The 23,128-nt window shown below is 43.8% G+C and overlaps 1 protein-coding gene across 1 annotated transcript in view; it reads left to right on the plus strand.

Annotated features, from left to right (window-relative positions):
- Nucleotides 1-23,128, plus strand: part of LOC141111197 (CMP-N-acetylneuraminate-beta-galactosamide-alpha-2,3-sialyltransferase 4-like) — a 154,363-nt gene that overhangs the window by 55,931 nt on the left and 75,304 nt on the right. Inside the window, exons 4-6 of the mRNA XM_073603281.1 lie at nt 12,189-12,252; nt 13,235-13,330; nt 22,379-22,568. Coding sequence (XP_073459382.1) covers nt 12,189-12,252; nt 13,235-13,330; nt 22,379-22,568 — 350 coding nt within the window. The remainder of the gene's footprint in view (nt 1-12,188; nt 12,253-13,234; nt 13,331-22,378; nt 22,569-23,128) is intronic.

A 23,128-nucleotide genomic window follows, 5' to 3' on the forward strand; every position in this document is an offset into this window, starting at 1 on the left:
CAAATACCAACATTGTGGTGTAAACAGGGCACATAGAAATCAGTTATTTTATTTATGTCCTTGCAGAGACCTAAGTTGGGAAAATGCATGTCTCTGCACATGATGTGAACAAGACCAAAGTATTCTATGCAGGTCAAATCTGCACCATCTTTCATCAATTCTTATGCATGTATGTTGTGAACAAGGCCCAACTGTTCCCATAGTCTGCTGTCCTATTTATGAATCACAATATTTGGGAGTTTTATTCAAGTTCAGTAAGGCCTTGATCACAGCATATGTGCAAAAAAACTGATGGAAAATATTTGCAAATTTGACAATTGATTTCCTTGTGCCCTGTTCAGACTATAACGTTGGTGTCAGGTGAGTTCTAATTGCTATTTTATTTTTTAAAGCCATTTCTACAATAAGTGTGGTTATCTCTACAGTTCGCTGATCAGATCCAATGTTCAGCGAGCTGTAGATCTTAAATATTTTTGTAGGGGTTCCCTTTTGCCAAGGGTTCCTCCATGGTAAAAAGGTTGATAAACACTGGTTTATGTGGGTGTATGTGTGGTATGACTGTGGTGAGACATTAAACTTTAGGATCCTTTGGTGGCAGGAAGAGATATGAATGGTTTATGCCCAATGTGGAATTTGTTAATTATTTTTACTACTTCTACAGGTACTTAACCACTTAAAGACCGGAAGATTTGGCTGCTTAATGACCAGGCCATTTTTTGTGATACGGCGCTGCGTTGCTTTAACTGACAATTGCGCGGTTGTGCGACGCTGTACCCAAACAAAATTGACGTCCTTTTTTTCCCACAAATAGAGCTTTCTTTTGGTGGTATTTGATCATCTCTGCGGTTTTAATTTTTTGTGCTATAAACAAAAAAAGAGTGACAATTTTGAAAAAAAAAAACCCACAATATTTTGTACTTTTTGCTGTATTAAATATCCCCATTTTTTTTTTAAAAAGCACATTTTGCAGAGAGAAATTGGTCATGGGACTTAATGAGTCTGTCAATGTAAACAGACAGATCTCTGTTCTGTCAGGGGTGAGGAGACACATCTGTTGTTTATACTAAGTATGAACAGCGATTGCTCTCCTCCTTCAGGCAGTCCCACCCCCTCACAATTAGAATCAGTAATTAGAATCAGTGCCTAGGACACACATTTACCCCTTGATCGCGCCCTAGTGTAAACCCCTTCCCTGTCAGTGACATTTATACAGTAATCAGTGGCTATTTTTAGCTCTGATCGCTGTATAAAAGTCAATGGTCCCAAAAAAGTGTCAAAAGTGTCCGATCTGTCCGCCGCAATGTTGCAGTCCCAATAAAAATCTCAGATCGACGCTATTACTAGTAAAAAAAAAATGAATGATAAAAATGCCATAAATCTATCCCCTATTTTGTAGATGCTATAACTTTTGCACAAACCAATCAATATAAGCTTATTGTTTTTTTTTTTTTTTACTAAAAATATGTAGAAGAATACATATCGGCCTAAACTGAGGAAGAAATTTGTTTTTAGATTTTTTGGGGGATATTTATTATAGCAAAAAGTAAAAAATATTGCTTTTTTTTCCAAAATTGTCACTCTTTTTTTGTTTATAGAGCAAAAAATAAAAATTGCAGAGGTGATCAAATACCACCAAAAGAAAGCTCTATTTGTGGGAAAAAAAAGGACATAAAATTTGTTTGGGTACAACTTTGCTCGACTGCACAATTGTCAGTTAAAGCGACGCAGTGCCGTATCGCAAAAAATGGTCTGGTTAGGAAGGGGACAAATCCTTCTGGGGCGGAAGTGGTTAATACGTGTTCGGGTTTAAAGGGATGAGGTGGCAAACCGATTCTAAGCCTGGTTAGAAGTTATTCAAAGGGGTGCATGTTGGTTCTGGCGTATCTAAAGAACTAGGGTCAGAAAAACACAACAGGGTATGAAGTAACACCGCTTCAAAAAGGTTAAACTCAGCAAGACAAGAAGAAGTGTGTAATTGCTATGGGTAACCAAGTAAAGCTACAAGCAACTACTCATTAGACTTGGTACCTGGTAAGGTGACAGATCCTCCAGTACGGAGGGGGTCATTGTCTGGTTCCCTTCCTAGTGGTTGGTATCCAATAGCAACTGGATCTGAACTCTGCATTACAGAGATCTATGACCTGGTCACATGGTACAGGAAATTAGTTAATAAGTGCACGCATGAGGTCCGTGCTAGGTGCATGGCTGGACCACATTCTGCTTCTGGGAGCAAGGTAAGAGGTGCGCTGGACTGGTGGAGTTGGCGCAGGCTCGACATGTCCCTCCTAATGCAAAATACTGTGTAGTGACATGTGACAAGACAATTTCCAGTACTTTAATTACTGCACACAGTGAAGGCTCATCTCTAAGTCAGAAAACTGGCTTAATGTTAGAATGTTCATATTACTATTAGTTTTGTATAGAGTGGCTAAGGGGTTTTCCTTCTGTGTTGGGGAGATTCCCTCTAACTTCCTACACCCATAACACCATATTACAGCTAGATACACAGGCAGTGAATGAAAAACTCCCTAGGAGACAGGAATAAAAACTTGCTGAAGGATCTAACCTTCACCATTCTAAAAAAAAAAAAAAAGAAAGAAGGTTTGGGCTGGTGATGAACTTTAGGTGCTGCACAATTTTAGCAAAGTCTACATTTCCATATGTTGAAGATATAACCAAATGTTTCCATTGGGAGGAGGTTTCTAAAAGTAATGCAAAATACATGATTCCAAATCAACAGAACTAGGTCACAGGAGCTAAGGGTCATACCTGTGCTTGAGGATCAAAAACAAAATAATGTGATTGTTCCAGAACCCAGCTATAAATGGAATTCTAGTTAGTTAACCACTTCAATACAGGGCATTTTCACCCCCTTCCTGCCCAGGCCAATTTTCTGCGCTGTAACATTTTGAATGACAATTGCACGGTCATGCATGAATTTTTTATCATTTTTTCCCCCACAAATAGAGCTTTCTTTTGGTGTTATTCGATCACCTCTGCGTTTTTTTTTGCGCTATAAACAAAAGAAGAGCGACAAGTTTGAAAAATAACAATATTTTTTACTTTTTGCTAGAATAAATATCCCACATTTAAAAAAAAAAAAAGGTTTTCCTCAGCTTAGGCTGGTATGTATTCTTCTACATATTTTCTACATATTTTTAGTAAAAAAAAAAAAAAATCACAATAAGCGTATATTGATTGGTTTGCGCAAAAGTTATAGCGCTTACAAAATAGGGGATAGATTTATGACATTTTAATTTTTTTACTAGTTACTAGCATTTACTAATGGCGGCGATCTGTGATTTTTATCGTGACTGACATTGCAGCGGACATATCGGACACTTTTGACACTATTTTGGGACCATTGACAGTTATACAGTGATCAGTGCTATAAATATGCACTGATTACTGTATAAATGTCACTGGCAGGGAAGGAGTTAACATTAGGGGGCGGTCAAGGGGTTAAATGTGTTACCTAGGGAGTGATGCTAACTGTAGGGGGAGGGGACTGACTAGGGGAGGAGACCGATCGGGGTTCATAATTAGTATGAACACACGATCTGTCTCCTCTCCTCTGACAGGACGTGGATCTATCTGTTTACACACACAGATCCACGATCCTACTCTGTATCGCACATCGCAGCAGCCGGGCACGCGTATGGGCTCCTCTGTGACGCGCCCCCTATAGCCAAGGATGTCATATGTCGCCCATCCAGGATGGGAGATCCCATCTACGGACGTCATATGACAATATGCGGGTAGGGAAGTGGTTAATGAAATGACATGAAAAAAAAAGGTGGGCTGTAGCCACAGGGTGGTACTGTGAGTACACCAAAAGTATATCACGTGCCACATCCCAGAAATCAGAACAAATTGGCATAACAAAAATTGTATTTTGGACTTTTTAGACACATACAACTTCAACAATTAAAATCATATCATGTTTATTGCAACATTCTAAAAATGTCCAACATATCCAGACTAATATAAAAAAGAACAAAAAAATTAATACACCTACCAAATTGATGTAGCGGTACCCCCGTAGGGGCTGCTGAAATATTGGATTGTCTGTCACCCTGCCCAGCCCGGCATTCACCTCTCAGACACTCAGAGACATAGAACAGTCCATATGCTTTGTTGTTTTGTTTTATTGAGGGGATTGAATTTGGATAAGGTAAGGGAAATATGGGATGCCCAGTAGAATTGGTAGCACTTGCTTGGGACAACTATATACAGTCCAGTATATATACTCCATTTCTCCTCCAGCATATCACTTTCTCTCTAATCTTCAGGCACAGCTAGCACAAGTGGTTAGGCCGGACATTGGCTCAGCCAGACCTTTAGTAATTATCCTTTGCAGGCAAGGACTGCGGGCCCCTATAGTGTAGCAAAATAGAAAATCTCTGGCACTAGCTGTCCTACACGCGGCTACTGAACCCAGTAAGCCATCTTCAGGCCCTGCCAGCCCACCTGGCTGCAGCTGTCTCTCTCCACTGCCCCTTTCACCAGTCCACACTTCTGGTTCTGCACTCATTTCAGACTGCAAGCTCCCAGTCCTCTCAGGTGTGCTTCTCCAGTCTTCCCGACTGTGCCTCACTCACCAGCCCTTCTGGCTGAGACCAATTGTCCTCCCTAGAGTCTCTTAGTAGTGCTCTCTCCCGCTGTCCTCTCCTTGCTCTCTCTTGTGCCTCCGGTCCAGGACCTCTTCGTGTGTTCTTAAAGGTGGTCCCAACTGCACCCGAGTTCAGGCCCAAGGTCACCCCCCAGACTGGGGAGCTCCCTTAAAGGCCCCAATAACCTCCACACTCTCTCACTCCAGCTCTTCCACCTGACAACTCCTCCCCAGCTGGGCTGACCCTGGGTATTTAAGGAGGCCTGCCCCCTGCCAATCCAAGTTGGGGATTGGTCAAGGCTCCTTAGAATACCCCAGACAGCTCCACCTCTCCTCTCCTCCTCTCTTTCCAGAATCTTCTGGAAAGAGGGAGGTCTTGGTGATGCTGCCTGTGAGTCACCAGCTCCTACCATGAGCCACTCCCAGCCCAGAATGAAACAAAACAAATAGGCTTGACTTCCAGCCAGGCCTGCCTAAATTTACCTGTCCACAAAAATCCTACCTCTAGCACCTACCTACCTAGAGGGTGCTACATTGGAATAGGAGTAACCCCCCAATTGCCTTGATTATTCCATCAAAGGCTACACTTAAATGAATATTAAAAATCATATTGCTCCTAGGTATGGCATACTTACCAACTGTCCCAGATTTCCCGGGACATTCCCAGGATTTGGACTCTTTTCCCGATTTTATTGTTTCCCGGGAAATGTCCAGAGAAATCCGGATTTTCACAATTTTTCCCTGCTGCCGCTAGAGGTCTGCAGCCGGTGTTCTACCGAGAAAGTTCCCCTCGGCAGATAAGGACCCCCCTCTACTGCGCAGGCGCAGCGCTTGCGCAGTAGGAACAAAAAGGGAGACGCCGAAAAGAGCCGAAGCTGAAGACCCGAGTCAGCTGTACACGGCACCTGCGTGCAACACTATTTTAATAAAAAAGAGTTTGTAACAGGCCCCTTTGCGGGCTCGCTACACTCGCCACGCTTCGGGCACGGCCTCGCTGCGCTCGGCATATTATTATTCTAACTCTATGTCCACTTGGATGGTGGGGCTTTAACGTGGACATAGGGTAGAATGTAGTACGCAGGCACCGTGTACAGCTCTCCATTAGTACAGACCCCCTCTCCATTAGTACAGACCCCCCCATTAGTACAGACCCCCCTCCATTAGTACAGACCCCATTAGTACAGATCCCCTCTCCATTAGTACAGACCCCCCTCCATTAGTACAGACCCCATTAGTACAGATCCCCTCTCCATTAGTACAGACCCCCCTCCATTAGTACAGATCCCCTCTCCATTAGTACAGACCCCTCTCTCCATTAGTACAGACCCCCCCAGCACAGACCCCCCCATTAGTACAGACCCCCCCTCCATTAGTACAGACCCCATTAGTACAGACCCCCTCTCCATTAGTACAGACCCCCCAGGACAGACCCCCCTCCATTAGTACAGACCCTCCCATTAGTACAGACCCCCCCTCCATTAGTACAGTCCCCATTAGTACAGACCCCTCTCCATTAGTACAGACCCCCCAGGACAGACCCCCTCTCCATTAGTACAGACCCCCCAGTACAGACCCCCCCATTAGTACAGACCCCCCTCCATTAGTACAGACCCCATTAGTACAGATCCCCTCTCCATTAGTACAGACCCCCCAGGACAGACCCCCTCCATTAGTACAGACCCCCCCATTAGTACAGACCCCATTAGTACAGACCCCCTCTCCATTAGTACAGACCCCCCCTCCATTAGTACAGACCCCCAGGACAGACCCCCCTCCATTAGTACAGAACCCCCCCATTAGTACAGACCCCCCCATTAGTACAGACCCCCCCATTAGTACAGACCCCCCTCCATTAGTACAGACCCCCTCTCCATTAGTACAGACCCCCTCTCCATTAGTACAGACCCCCCCATTAGTACAGCCCCCCCATTATTAGTACAGCCCCCCTCCATTAGTACAGACCCCCCATTAGTACAGCCCCCACTCCATTAGTACAGCCCCCCTCCATTAGTACAGCCCCCCCTCCATTAGTACAGCCCCCCCTCCATTAGTACAGTACAGACCCCCCCTCCATTAGGGTACATAAATACACCCGGGCGGCAGCTGGAGAGGAGAGGACAGTGTGCAGCCAGCCGCGCCGCCCGGGTGGAGAGCAGAGCAGATCAAAGCAGGCAGGAGTGGGAGACACAGAGAGGAGAATGTGTCAGGCACGGACCGCTCCTCCGCTCCCCCCTGCGACATCACTGTGCGGCTGGTCTCTCTCCACACAGAGACCAGCCGCTCTGCCTCCGATGTCATCTCCGACTGGCAGCTGCTCTCTTTCTCTGAGGAGGGGCTTGAGCGGCAAACAGCGGCGCCTTTCTTCTTGGAACACCGGCGGAGAGCCGCCGCCGGACACAATCAAGAGGAGGAGGAGGGAAGGGAGCACTCTGGCACTTCAGCGCCCCCACCTCTCTGGCGCCTGGGTGCACTGCACCCCGTGCACCCCGTCTAGGACCGGCCCTGGTGCAGCATCGTGAACGTCTGAATCGCGATACACCAATGCTGCGATTATATTCAACACCTCTACCTGTTGTACTAACGGCCTATTTCATTTCTTGAGACACTAACAAGCCAGGAAAGTACAAATACCCCCAAATGATCCCTTTTGGGAAACTAGACATTCCAAGGTATTTAGTAAGAGGCATGGTGAGTTTTCTGAAGTTGTAATGTTGTTCCCACAATTCTTTGCAAAATTAAGATTTTTCTTTTCTTTTTTTTTTTCACAAAATCGTCATATTAACAGGTTATTTCTCTCACATGGCATATGCATTCTTGCAACTACACCCCAAAACACATTCTGCTGCTACTGCTGAGTATGGCGATACCATATGTGTGAGACTTTTTCACAGCCAGGCCACATACAGAGGCCCAACATGCAGGGAGCATTGTCAGGCATTCTAGGAGCATAAATTACACATTTAATTTCTTTGATTACCTATTACACTTTAAAAGGCCCTGGAGCACCAGGACAATGAAAACACCCACAAAATGACCCCATTTCTGAAAGCAAACACCCCAACACATAATCTAGGAGGCATAATGAGTCTTCTGAACATGTCATTTTTTCCACAAGTTTTTGAAAAATGTGGTTAGTTTATTAGATATTTCTAATACATATCATGTACATAGCTAAAATTACACCCCAAAATACATTCTGCTACTCCTCCTGAGTATGGCGATATTACATGTGTCAGACTTTTACACAGCCTGGCCACATATAGAGGCCCAAAATACTGGGAGAACCATCAGGATGAGCACTGATGTGGCATGGATGAGGCACAGATGAGCACGTATGAGGCACAGATGGGCATGTATGAGGCACAGAAGGGCATGTATGAGGCTTGGATGGGCATGTATGAGCCACGGATGGGCATGTATGAGCCACGGATGGACATGTGTGAGGCATGGATGGGCACGTATGCAGCACAGAGAGGCATGTATGAGGCACAGATGGGCATGTATGAGGCATGGTAGGGCATGTGTGAGGCACAGATGGGCATGTACAGTGGGGAGAACAAGTATTTGATACACTGCCGATTTTGCAGGTTTTCCTACTTACAAAGCATGTAGAGGTCTGTAATTTTCAAAAATCCAGAAAATCACATTGTATGATTTTTAAGTAATTAATTTGCATTTTACTGCATGACATAAGTATTTGATACATCAGAAAAGCAGAACTTAATATTTGGTACAGAAACCTTTGTTTGCAATTACAGAGATCATACGTATCCTGTAGTTCTTGACCAGGTTTACACACACTGCAGCAGGGAGTTTGGCCCACTCCTCCATACAGACCTTCAGGTTTCGGGGCTATCACTGGGCAATACAAACTTTCAGCTCCCTCCTAAGATCTTCTATTGGGTTCAGGTCTGGAGACTGGCTAGGCCACTCCAGGACCTTGAGATGCTTCTTACGGAGCTACTCCTTAGTTGCCCTGGCTGTGTGTTTTGGATCGTTGTCATGCTGGAAGACACAGCCATGGCCCATCTTCAATGCTCTTACTGAGGGAAGGAGGTTGTTGGCCAAGATCTCATGATACATGGACCCATCCACCCCCCCCTCAATATGGTGCAGTCATCCTGTCCCCTTTGCAGAAAAGCAGCCCCAAAGAATGATGTTTACACCTCCATGCTTCACAGTTGGGATGGTGTTCTTGTACTCATCCTTCTTCCTCCATACACGGCGAGTGGAGTTTAGACCAAAAAGCTCTATTTTTGTCTCATCAGACCACATGACCTTCTCCCATTCCTGCTCTGGATCATCCAGATGGTCATTGGCAAACTTCAGACGGGTCTGGACATGCGCCGGTTCAAGCAGGCGGACCTTGCATGCGCTGCAAGATTTTAATCCATGACATCGTAGTGTGTTACTAGTGGTTTTCTTTGAGACTGTGGTCCCAGCTCTCTTCAGGTCATTGACCAGGTCCTGCTGTGTAGTTCTAGGCTGATTCCTCACCTTCCTCATGATCATTGATGCCCCACGAGGTGAGATCTTGGAGCATGGAGCCCCAGACCGAGGGAGATTGGCGGTCATCTTGAATTTCTTCCATTTTCTAATAATTGTGCAAACAGTTGTTGCCTTCTCACCAAGCTTGTGCAGGTCTACAATTTTATCCCTGATGTCCTTACACAGCTTGGCCATTATGGAGAGGTTGGAGTCTGTTTGATTGAGTGTGTGGACAGGTGTCTTTTATACAGGTAACAAGTTCAAACAGGTGCAGTTAATACAGGTAATGAGTGGAGAACAGGAGGGCTTCTTAAAGAAAAAATAACAGGTCTGTGAGGGCCGGAATTCATACTGGTTGGTAGGTGATCAAATACTTATGTCATGCAATAAAATGCAAATTAATTTTTTTAAAAATCATACAATGTGATTTTCTGGATTTTTAGATTCAGTCTCTCACAGTTGAAGAATACTGATAAAAATTACAGACCTCTACATGCTTTGTAAGTAGGAAAACCTGCTAAATCAGCAGTGTATCAAATACTTGTTCTCCCTACTGTATGAGGCACAGATGGGCATGTATGAGGCACAGATGGGCATGTATGAGGCACAGATGGGCATGTGTTCGGCACAGATGGGCATGTATGCAGCACAGATGGGCATGTATGAGGCACAGATGGGCAAGTATGAGGCACAGATGGGCATGTATGAGGCACAGATGAGGCATGAATGGGCACAGATCGGCCCTTTACCCTGATCCGTGATGCGCAGGGTCCAGAGAACCCAGCAATTACGGAAACTTCCGGGTGCACACCCCAGGGTGCATGCGGGAAGCGTGTGTTCGGGAGGATGTCCCCTCCCAGAACTAGCCAACGCTGTAGCTGTCATTGGCCAGATCAGCAAGTATAACTACTTAATACATAAAGTGGTCAATTACAAACAATATAATCCTCAAACACAATATTGATCAAATATATATTTACAAGGGTACAAAAATATATGTATACAGAATGGAGTAGAAGCACAGGGATCGATTAAGGCATCAAGTCCCAAGGTGAGTGCGGGGGCACAACAGTAGGCTGCTGACAGTAACACAAGGGGTTAGTTAATTAACACACTCAAACGATTAAAAAAAAAATCACACTAAAGTCTAGAAACACCACCCTAAACATCCTGGGGAAAACACACTTACATGTAACCACCAACATGCGGGAGAAACAGATATTGCACAGAAATACCAGACCCGGCATTGACATATTTGACCTAAAAATACAGTAATCATTACGTCGCTACCATGATTGTATAATACCAATAATATAAATGACCATAAAAAGGTATAATATGGGGTCAGTTACCATAATGATAAAACGCTAGGGCTCACCATAATGAGCAGTTAAAGGCGGTGGGGTTCCAGCCAACACATGGAACTCCGTTAGCTACATGTACTAGTTACACTGAGCCGTACCAACTCGAGGTGAGCCCCAGAGTTTTATCATTATGGTCGCTGACCCCATATTATACTGTTTTATGGTCATTTATATTATTTGTAATGGTTACTGTATCTTCAGGTCTTGGTGACCATCCTAAATACCTCAGTGCCTATGCCAGGTCAGGTATATCTGTGCAATATCAGTTCCTCCCGCGTGTTAGAGGTTACATGTAAGTGCATTTACCCCAAGATGTTTAGGGGGGTGTTTCTAGATTTTAGTGTGAACCGGCTTCGGAGATGTGTGAACCTGCTCAATAGAGAGCCGATTACAATCTCCTGACATGGAAGTTGGATGCGGGGAAACCCGCATCCAATTTGCAATAATGTGAACCCAGCCTTAAACAAGTTAATACGATATACTGTCCTATCTATTTACTAATGCTAGAAGCATAAGTATTATATAAATAGTCAATGTGGATTGGGAGTGCAGAAGGGTTATAACTCTGAATGGGGTTTTTATGTCTGTATCTCCATCTCCATGGGGGAGATTTACTCTAGCTTTCTGTCCAGGGGACACTTATCACTGGGAGAAAGGTAGAGGGGAATATCAAAAAATATGACACCTGTCACCAAAACAAAAGAGAAGTTCTCCTCGGTGGAGATACTAGTTCCAGTGACAGTTGTTTAGGTTAGGATTTTCCCTCTTCTCTCCTGTTGTGTCAAAAAGGAAGTGAAGGCTGGTCTCCCAAATTGGGATACAGAGAGCATAAAAACCTGACAGAGTTTCTAACCCTTCCCTATGACAAGAAGAAAAAAAGAAGTTTTGACTAGTATTTGACTCCACTGGAGTGCTACGCTAAACTTCCAGTGGAATACTGCAAAGAAAGAATGGTGCTGATGTCACTACAGTGTGTCATTCTTTGTAGTATTCAATACAACCCACACTTAAAACAGGAGGAAGAGGACCCTGGAACATCATTTGAACAAGCAGAAGACTGCTGGATAAAAGGTAAGTGTATAAAAAATAATGTGAGGTTAGGAGTTAGAGGGAAAACTGAGGGTGGTGGTAAAAAAACTGGAATTGGGCTTTAAAGCAGAACTTATAAAATGTAATTGTATTGTACTGTATTTACCAGTCTTTAGATATGGTGGCTGCCCCCTGTTTTATTTTTTCAGCCTAAAAACATTTTCAGCAAATGCATAAAATACCCATTGACCTTGCCAGAAATGCAGCATCCTTGTCACTTCCTTAAAGCGGACCTAAAAGCATAAACCAAGTATTGTTTTGTTCATGTAAACTACTGATCCCATCTTTCCCCATGTAATGGAGATGAACAAAGGTATAGATGGTTGTTTGAAATCCAGTCTAAGTGGCAACCATGGCACCCTCCATAGATACAGTGGCGGAGTGAACATAGCCACCTAGAAATAGGAAGTGTGTAATTCATGAGATCACCAGGTGAAGATGCAGGAAAAGAAGCCTGAAAAAAAGAAAACTAAAGCAGTCCTAATAAAGGTCTGGTAAACTGCAGTGTATAAAATTTTTGTTTTTCGGGTTTAGATACAGTACACTTTATACATGGCTTAAACATAATTATATAAATGTACACAAAAATAAGATGAAAATTCAGATCAATAACTAAATTAACTAATTCATTTCAGAGGACACAATAATGCAGGTGCTGGCTGTTGCAAATGATTTCCACATTCCACAAGAGATTGAAAGGTAGTGTATCTTTATAATAATAAAATGGCTCATGTGGTTAATTTTACCTGTAGCCTAACTCCACTTTTGTTGAGAAAAAAAAAAAGCAATCCTCTCTGGGTGATCAATGTACATTGCAGAGATTTTTTTAAAATGTGGCAAATTCCTGCCTGTTTCTGCTCTGGAGAAATAGTTGTTTGAGGATGTCCTTGGCTGCCACCTGGCTGATACTTCTGGAAACGCTGAAGTAGACACCACTACTCCAGTGACCACCACTTGTTTACGGGTCCCATGCTGAATGTCTGGCCTGCTTTATTGTGAGCGCAGGAATTTGGTTGCTCAGCACGGATGCCATTCAGAGAATGCCTTGCATGAAAGTGGAGTTACCGTTTAGCAGACAATAATACTTGTAAACAGATGAACTGGAGCCTCTCCAGCCTGATTTTAAAAGATAACAGAAAACAGACCCCATTCACACCTTAGCAGAGCGATTTTAAGGTGCTTTTATTTGAGAGTTTTGCAAGTGTAATACAAGTGTTTTAGAAGCGTATCACAAGCATTGTACATGTGTATTCAAGCTTCAGGTGCTTTTATTTTAGCCAATATAATGCACGGGGGGGAGATTGGGGTGGAGAGCTGCTTTGCCAGAAAACATGCAACAAAACGCTAGCAAAACTCTTGTAAAACGCTCACGTTAAGCGTTTTTCAGGGGTTCCCATTGAAGTCCATGGGGCCAATCTGCCTCCAATCTGCTTAGAAGAAGCTCATGTATTTTTTTGCTACAGGCGACAAAATTCAGATGTGAACAAGGGCCATTGAAATGAATAGGATTTTATTTATTAGAGCTACAAGCTTCAAGCTGAAAATCGCTCTGGTGTGAACAGGGCCCAATAAGAGATAAGGAAAGGTTTAATTTGGAGACTGTAGACAATCTGTAAACATTCCATAAAGAAGGCCTCATGTCTCTATGGCAGTACAGTGATGTCATTTATTTCCTCTGCAGGTTGCAGTGTAAGCGTTGTATTGTGGTTGGGAGTGGATACCGCATGAAGAACAGCTCTCTGGGTGAAATTATTAATAAGTATGACATAGTGATTAGGTGAGGAAACCAGAAAATGTATTTGATTTTATAAAAATATTTTTTATGCTGCTTAAAGTGACACTAAACATCCTTATTCTCCAAAAGCTATCCATACATATCCACCATTTAATGGCCCTGTAACCTAATTTTCATGACATGGTTTCTTATTGTGTTTTACCTGCCTCCTTATAAGGTACTCTATGAGCTCCAAACCCCCCCCCCCCCCCCCCATTTTTGTTTGTTTGGAACAAGCAATGTATATTAGTTGTTTCTTACTGTGTTTATCTGCCTCCTTGTAATGTCCTCTGTAAGTTCCTGAACCTTTCCTTTTCCCTTTCACTTCTGAATGAGTAGTGCACCCTATATGCAGCACTGATGGGCATTGATAGGCGGCACTGATGGGCACTCATGGGGGGCACTGATAGGCGACACTGATGGGCACTGAAAGGCTGCAAAGATGGGTTCTTATGGGTGGCACTGATAGGCGGCACTGCTGGGCACTGATACATGGCACTGATAGGCATCCCTGGTAGCACTGGCAGGCATTGTGAGTGGGCACTGATTGGCAGCTGCCTGGGCATTGATTGGCAGCTGCCTGGGCACAGATTAGTATTTCCCTGGGGGTCTAGGGGGCATACCTGGTGGTCCAGTGTGGATGGCCATCCTGGTGGTCCTGGGCGGTTTCCCTGGTGATCCTGGGTGGGATCCGAAGGGGGGATGTGCTGATAAATAATCAGCACAGACCCCCCCTGTCAGGAGAGCAGCCGATCGGCTCTCCTCTACTCGCGTCTGCCAGACGCGAGTGAGGAAAAGCCGATCACTGGCTCTTCCTATTTACATTGTGATCAGCCGTGATTGAACACGGCTGCTCACATGGTAAAGCGTCTCCGTCAGAGACTCTTTACCTAGATTAGAGTTGCGGTGTCTCAGACTGAGACACCGCAACAACGATCGCCACGATGCGTGCCCCCGGAGGCGCGCAGCGGCTTAATATCCTGACGATGTCATATGATGCCCAGTCAGGTTATTGAAACCACTTTGCAGCCGTCATTTTGCTACATGGCGGGCAGCAAGTGGTTAAAGTCGAATTAAAAGAGAAGTATGGCCAAATCTCTGTTAGACACTGTTAGATACTTCTCTACTGGGTCAGTTCACTGTCAGTTGATACCATAGAGCCAGTCCAGGCACTGGAGGAATCCCAACTTCAATGTCGAGATCCTCCCAGATGCCTGAATGGCAGCTTGCATAGCCTCTCAGTGCACCTCTAAGAGCCTGAGCCTGTCGCTCCCATGCCTTCCATTGTCTGGTGCTCCAGTGAGCACTGGAGGGGCAGAGCAGAAAGCCCATGACTGACTATCACTGGCTCTCCGAAAACGGTCTTTGATCACTTGGTGTTGAGGTGACAGGGGACAGATGCAGCATCAGACGAATACCTCATCCACCTAGGAGAGTATGTATGTTTGTTATATTGAAATCTCCTTCTCTTTTAGGTGTTCATCCTCAAACATATTAAGCCATTAAGCTTTTCCCATGTGTATTAATTTTACATAGGATTAACCCCCTTCCTGACCAGAGCATTTTTTGCGATTATGTACTGCGTCGCTTTAGCTGACAATTGCACGGTTTGAAAAAAAAAGCAATATATTTTACTTTTTGCTATAATAAATATCCCCAAAAAATATATAAAAAAACAAATTTTTTTTTGAAGGGCCTGGTATGGATTTTGGAAGGACCCCCATGCAATTAAAATGTTTGGTTCAGGGTTCCCCTTAATATTCATACCAGACCCAAAGGGCCTGGTAATGGACTTGGGGGGGGGGGGGGATCCATGCCGTTTTTTTAAAATGAGTTTTATCTATATTGCAGAGACCCGACAATACATTACAACCGCAAGCAGTTTTAAATTACCTTTTTCCTTTAGAAATGTAATTTTGCTGTGGTACTGCTATAAACACGGGAAAACTGCGCAACTTTACAGGCATACTATAGACACCCCCCAGGCATGATATTTAAAGGAATATTTCATTTTTATTGTTTCACTTTAAGCATTATTAAAATAACTGCTCCTGAAAAAACAGCCATTTTTAAAACTTTTTTTTGCATTGATGCATGTCTCCTGGGGCAGGACCCAGATCCCCAAACACTTTTTATGACAATAACTTGCATATAAGCCTTTAAAATTAGCACTTTTGATTTTTCATGTTCTTGTCCCATAGACTTTAATGGTGTTCACGTGTTTATCCAAATTTTTTGCCTGTTCACATGTTCTGTGTGAACCGAACCGTGGGGTGTTCGGCTCATCCTTACTCTCCAGCAGAGTCCCTCCAGCATTGAAGCCGGATCCCTGTAGCCTCCCCTCTCTAAAGTGCCCTTAGCTGTGGTGGCACTCTCTCCACCACCAAGTACTATGTATAATATCCAGGCATTATACATGACAACACTGAGATACTGCTCACAGAATGAAGTTTCAGGGAGAAGAGGCCAGCTTCAAAGCCTGCCAGAGCGGGGATACGGTAACTATTCCTGCCGGTTTCTGAAATTGTCCCTGCAAGTGGGCACAATCCTCTCTTCCATGGGAAAGCGCATTTACTGTAAAGTAGGGCACAGTCTGGTATCAGACATTAGATAAGTTTGTCATTCTCAGGGACATAGCTGCCCATTTCTGGGAATGGGAACTGCAGCGTTCCAGGGGAAGCTCTAATCTGGGATACAATCGGCTATCAGCTAAATAATTTTTATCAAAGTGGATGATCAAATCTGCCCAAAAAATGGGAGATCAATGTGTCAGAGTCATATATATGTAGATACATGCACATGCATGTATGTTTGAGCTTAAGGGTGCACACCCTAATGCATTAGGCTGCGCACACCTATGACTGCATCTATGAAGGAGCAATGTTGTCAATCTAGGACAGGACAAGAAACACCTTCCCCTCTCATCTTCATTACATAGAGGGTGGGTGTTTAGTAGTACTGGAAGAACTGAGAACATTGTTTGAGATTTTAGTTCAGTGCACAGGAAACCACACTGGTACTTTAACAGGATAAAAGTTTTTTTTAATACAGGCCCTGAAAAAAGAATTCCAATGCAGACACCACATCTATGTTCTGATATGCTGCAACAGAATTACATTTTTGTTCTTAAAGTGGTTGCACACCCTGTACAACTACTTTTACCTACAGGTAAGCCTATATTAAGGCTTACCTGTGGATGCTGGAAATATCTCCTAAACCTCCACAGGTTAAGGAGATATTTACTAAAAAGCCGAGCGCCGAAGACTATGGCGCATGCACCCTTTAGAAAGGGCACATCGTGCAGTTTCTAACAGGGGTCATGCCGTGACTGGCGGCTCCCGCGCGCATGCACGGGAGTGATGTCACGTGACTCCGGCCAGTCACAAACCCGGAAGGAAGAGGGGCAAAGATGGATGCTCCCTGCTAATGGGGACAACGAAGACATCGCGGGCTTCGGTTTCAGGTAAGTGACACATAATGGGCTACTATGCGATGCATAGTAGCCCATTATGCTTTACCTTTGCAGGGAAATAAAGAGAAAGTAAAACCCACCAGGGTTTACTTCCTCTTTAAGTTTACATAGTTTAAAGGGACCCATCAGTTTCAATAAATGCTGAACTCCACTAATGGCAAAAGCATAAGTACACCAACTGCACAACAGAAGTATTATCATATTGTCTGATATACAGACATAAAATACAATTGTGCAAATAGTAATAGCAAGAAAGGAAAAACACCTGAAAAAATTATTTTACAGCAAAAACTAAAAAAAGGCTCAAAACAGGCACTTTCATAAGGGTTTTCCAATCAGGTCCACCTGTCAGTTTTTCAGGTAGACCTGATCAGAAGCTCCATGCAGCTCTATGGCAGGCGTATGTAAATTAACTCGTGTCCATTTACACCTGCCTACCTCCGAGTCTGTCCAGGTCCAGACAAAAAAAAAAATGGGAAAGGACTGCTTTTACATCTGGCCACTTGTGTCTGCTGGACACAAACTGTACAGGCACAGATGTAAAAAAACTGATATCCATCTAGTTCGGCTCAGATTTAAAGTGGTGTTCCGGCTGAAATTATACTTTTTAAATAAAAATACCCCTATAATACACAAGCTTAATGTATTCTAGTAAAGTTAGTCTTTAAACTAAGGTCTGTTTTGTTAGTTTATAGCAGTAGTTTGTTATTTTATAAACTTACAGTAGGCCGTGGCCATCTTAAGTCTGGGCATCTGAAGCCAGACTGTATTTCTTCCTGGATCTCATCCTTGCAGATCTCGCACATGCTCAGTGCAGCACAAGCCGTGTAATAGGTTTCAGGTCAGGTTTCCATAGCAGCGGCAGTGTCAGAGGAAGTTGCCGCCCCTTCCCAGAAGGCATTGCAAACAGGAAATGATGCAATGGGCCACGGCCAGGGAGGAGGAAGTGAAAAATGAATACAGCAGATATACAGTAAGTGCTGAGAAAAAAAAAATTAAAAATATCCAATTTGTTTACAGTGCACAGTTTAGTGAGGGATGCTGAAGAGTTGTAAAAGTGGGTGGAACTCCACTTTAACAGGGGATCTGCTCATGGGAAGAAGCAGTTACCCCTCTGTTGGAACTGTTAGTCCCTGTTGTTTACAGAGCCTAGCACAGTGGCTTCAATATGATTTCAATAAGAAGCAGAGTCTGTAATTAAACAGCTTCTGCTTCACACTCTTTTTAAGCTGGCCCGACATATATACTGTAGATATTTTCATTCTGCCTTGCAGGCTGAATGACCAAAGATCTAGCAGACTCCTCTATCTATGCTATTCAGCATCGCCAGCTGTCAAAATACCTGGACAACAGCTGCATCTGATTGGATGCAGCCACAGTTTGGCTGACAAAACATTTTCACTGGCTTCTTCAATTTTTTTTTTATTGAGGGATGTAGAATGGGAGGGGGCAAACATGGTTACCCACTGAGCAAATTCATACAGTGCACCAGCATTAGTATAACCAAAATCTGTGACACCAGTGTGTCATGTGTGCTTTATTAAATGGTTAATTATAAAACAAAGTCTTTTTTTAAAAAAAATCAATGAAAATATATATAAAACATCAGATTAAATTGTTTCAAATTAGAAAAACACATTATAGTTATTCCTTACAGTAAAAGACCAGCCTTCATCTGTATTTACAGAACAGTTAAGAAAAGTATGCTGAGAAAAGGCCAGAAGGCTAACATAAACTGAAAGAGGAGGCGGAGCTGGTTTGCTTCCAACCCCACTGAGCACCCTTCAAGTCCTGTCTACCCCTCCCACTCTATCCTTCTCTTTTTTTGAGACACATTATATTTGTCTGTTTTCTCCCATTTCTGTAAGGATTGCAGTGATCTATCGGCCTCCTGGACCAGTGTCACGCTTCCTTGATGAATTCTCTGCCTGGCTACCCTATTTTCTCTCCTCCTCAATACCTACTTTTATCCTTGGTGATTTCAACATCCCTACCAATGTTATCAGCCCAGCTCCATCCCAACTTTTCAACTTAACCACTTCAGCCTCAGACCATTTGGCTGGACAAAGACCAGAGCACTTTTTGCAATTCGGCACTGTGTCGCTTTAACTGACAATTGCGCGGTTGTGCGACGTGGCTCCCAAACAAAACTGACGTCCTTTTTTTTCCAGAAATAGAGCTTTCTTTTGGTGGTATTTTCTCATCTCTGTGGTTTTTATTTTTTGTGCTATAAACAAAAAAAGAGCAACAATTTAAAAAAAAACAAAACACATGATTTTTTACTTTTTGCTATAATAAATAGTCCCCAAAATGTATTTTAAAAAAAATTTTTCCTCGGTTTAGGCCGATACGTATTCTTCTACATATTTTTGGTAAAAAAAAAAAAAAAAAAAATCGCAATAAGCGTATATTGACTGGCAGTGAAGGGGTTAACCACTAGGTGGCAGTGTAGGGGTTAAGTGTGTCCTAACTGAGTTCTAACTGTGGGGAGGAGGGGCTACGCGTGACACATCACTGATCACCGATCCCGATTACGGGAGCTGTGATCAGTGACAGTGTCACTAGGCAGAACGGGGATATGCTTGTTAACATTAGCATTTCCCCGTTTAACCTCTCCGTGAGACGATCGTGGGTAGCCCCGCGGACATCGAGTCTGCGGGACCCGCGATCCAATTTACAGAGCTTGCGGCGGGTGCGCGCTGCTGCGCACGCAATGGCACGGCGGCAAATTCAAAAGGGACGTGCAGGTACACCCATTTGTGCAGCCGTGCCATTCTGTCAACGTAAATATACAGGCGGCGGTCGGCAAGTGGTTAACCTCATCCTTTGACCTTACACAAAGGACACAGTCCTCCACTCACTGTGATGGCAATACCCTCAACCTTGTTTTCTCCCATCTTTGCACCCCCTAAAACCTCACCAACACCCCCTTTCCTCTCTCTAACCACAACCACATCACTTTCACAATGTGCTTGTCTCCAACCACCTGTCAGCAGAAAACAATTACCTGCAGAAACCTTCACCCCCCATTGACAAAATCTCATCCCTGTCTTGCCCTGACCTGACCACCTCTGTTTACAACAGTTCACTTTCATCCTCACTGGACTCTCTTGCTCCTCTCACTACACAAAATGTCAGGCCCTGACCATTACAACCCTGGCAGACCGACTACACTAGAAACCTTAGGAGGCATAGTCGAGCACTGTAACGAGTGTGGCATACAACCAACTCCCAGCATGCATTCACCCAACATAAATCTGCCTTCTTAAAATACAATTCCTCCCTCCATGCTGCCACACAAACCGACTTTGTCACCCTTTAATACTCTGTCCTCCAGTCCTCGTCGTCTCTTCTCTACTTTTAACTCTTTACTTTCTCCACCACCATCTCTACCAAGTAACTCGCCCACTGCTCACGAGATTGCCAATCACTTCAAAAAGAAGATTGATGCAATTTGTGTGGACATCTTCACTGCACAGACACTTAAACCCACTTAACATACCCTGTACAAATACACTCTCAACACTCTCCTCTCTTGACCTTGCTACTTCTGAAGAGGTCTCTAAAGTTTTCTCAGAAGCCGGCCTTACCACCTGTCCCCTGGATCCTGTTCCCTCACATCTACTATGGTCACCCTCTTCTTCCATCATATGCTCCCTCACTCACATCTTCAATCTCTCCCTATCTACTGGCACCTTCCCTTCCCTTCTAAAAAAAAGCCTCTCTATATCACCACCATACTTAAAAAGCCCTCACTGGATCCCACCTGCCTGAACTTTAGGCCCATCTTCTTGCTCCTGTTTGTGTCAATACTTTTAGAATGCTTAGTCTACAACCATCTTAACTCCTACCTCACTGACAACAACCTTCTTAACCCCTTACAATCTGGCTTTCGTTTGCTACACTCCACTGAAACTGCCCTACTGAAACTCACTAATGACTTACTAACTGCTAAAACCAATGGCCACTACTCTATACTCCTACTACACGACCTCTCTGCAGACTTTCATACTGTTGACCATCCCCTCCTCCTCAAAAAACTCCACTCTTGGCCTTCAAGACTCTGCTCTCTCCTGGTTCACATCCTCTGCTCTCTCCTGGTTCACCTCCTACCTATCGCAGCGCTCCTTCAGTGTGACCTATAATGCCGCGTACACACGGTCGGACTTTTCGTCTACAAAAGTCCAACGGACGCTGACGGACTAAAGCTGGCTGGTAATCCGATCGTGTGTGGGCTTCTCCGGACTTTCAACTGACTTTTTTAGCCTCAAATCCGACGGACTTTAGATTTGAAACATGCTTCAAATCTTTACGTCGTAAGTACGACGGACCCCGAAATCCGCTCGTCTGTGTGCTAGTCCGACGGACAAAAACCCATGCTAGGGCAGCTATTGGCTACTGGCTATGAACTTCCTTATTTTAGTCCGGTGTACGTCATCACGTACGAATCCGTCGGACTTTTGTGTGGTCGTGTGTAGGCAAGTCCGTTCGTTAGAAAGTCTGCCGCAAGTCCGCCGAAGGTACGTCGGAAGTCTGTCGGACAGGCTGTCGGACTTTTGTAGACGAAAAGTCCGACCGTGTGTACGCGGCATAACTCTGTTTCCTCCTTTCCACTTCCTCTTTATGTAGGGGTACCTCAAGGTTCTGTCCTCAGACCCCTTCTCGTCTGCATTTACACCTCCTCCCTTGGTCTGTTAATAAACGCTCATGGCGACACACAAATCTATCTCTCTACTCCTCACTTCACTTTCAGTCTCCTCTCACATTACTAACTTACTAACTGACATACAGTATCTCACAAAAGTGTGTACACCCCTCACATTTTTGTAAATATTTTATTATATCTTTTCATGTGACAACACTGAAGAAATGACACTTTGCTACAATGTAAAGTAGTGAGTGTACAGCTTGTATAACCGTGTAAATTTGCTGTCCCCTCAAAATAACTCAACACACAGCCATTAATGTCTAAACCGCTGGCAACAAAAGCGAGTACACCCCTAAGTGAAAATGTCCAAATTGGGCCCAATTAGCCCTTTTCCCTCCCCGGTGTCATGTGACTCGTTAGTGTTACAAGGTCTCAGGTGTGAATGGGGAGAAGGTTTGTTAAATTTGGTGTTATCGCTTTCACGCTCTCATACTGGTCACTGGAAGTTCATGCCTCATGGCAAAGAACTCTCTGAGGATCTGAAAAAAAAGAATTGTTGCTCTACATAAAGATGGCCTAGGCTATAAGAAGTTTGCCAAGACCCTGAAACTGAGCTGCAGCATTGTGGCCAAGACCATACAGCGGTTTAACAGGACAGGTTCCACTCAGAACAGGCTTCGCCATGGTCGACCAAAGAAGTTGAGTGCACATGCTCAGCGTCATATCCAGTCCCTACCCTTTGTTTCACCAGAACCTCCCTCTTAGATTGTAAGCTCGCAGGAGCAGGGCTCCTCTAACCCTTTGTTTTGAATTGTACTGTTGGTGTATTGTCTCCCTTTATATTGTAAAGCGCTGCGCAAACTGTTGGAGCTATATAAATCCTGTATTATAATAATAATAATGTTTTGATCTCTGTTACAATCCTCTACAGGCTGAACAATGCACCTGTCCACAAATTTGAGGGAGACGTTGGCAGCAAGACAACTTTTCGCTTCTTTTACCCAGAATCTGCTTTCTCTGACCCCGTGTTGGACAACAATCCAGATACGCTGATGGTACTGGTGCCATTCAAGAGTCTGGACATGAAGTGGATAAAAACAATCCTAAAAAATGAAATGAGGGTGTGTAATACGTACTTTATTACAGGTATTTATATGGTAATTTACACAGTGTTTTACATATATATTGTACATACACATCATGCCAGGGCCAATAAGACAGGAGCCAATTAACCTACCAACATGTCGCTGGAGTGTGGAAGGAAATTGGAGTATGTATAGGAAACCCACACAAGTGCAGGGAGAACATGCAAACTCCATAAAGATAATGAAAAGGTTGGGAACCTATGTTTCTCCTTAGGTGAACACATACAAAAGCGTCTCCCGTTCAACGCAACAAAAGTCAATTTTTAAAAATGCTGCAATGCAGCCTATACAGGATTTTAATGTTATCCATATTTTAACTGCTAAAAATGTACACCAATAATAAAAGCCTCAAATGAGAGGATTGTCCCCCATGAGGGTTTTTTAGCACCAAACAATGATTAAAAAGTATCCTGAGAAGATAACGTGATAGATATTTTTTATTGTAACAAAGTATCAAAAAATGTTGCTCTGGCCATAAGTAGTCACAACATGAGCTGTGGTACACAAATAATAAATAGTAAAAACAACGCCAATGG

Source organism: Aquarana catesbeiana, linkage group LG10 (genome assembly GCF_042186555.1).
Source record: "Aquarana catesbeiana isolate 2022-GZ linkage group LG10, ASM4218655v1, whole genome shotgun sequence".
NCBI lineage: Eukaryota > Metazoa > Chordata > Amphibia > Anura > Ranidae > Aquarana > Aquarana catesbeiana.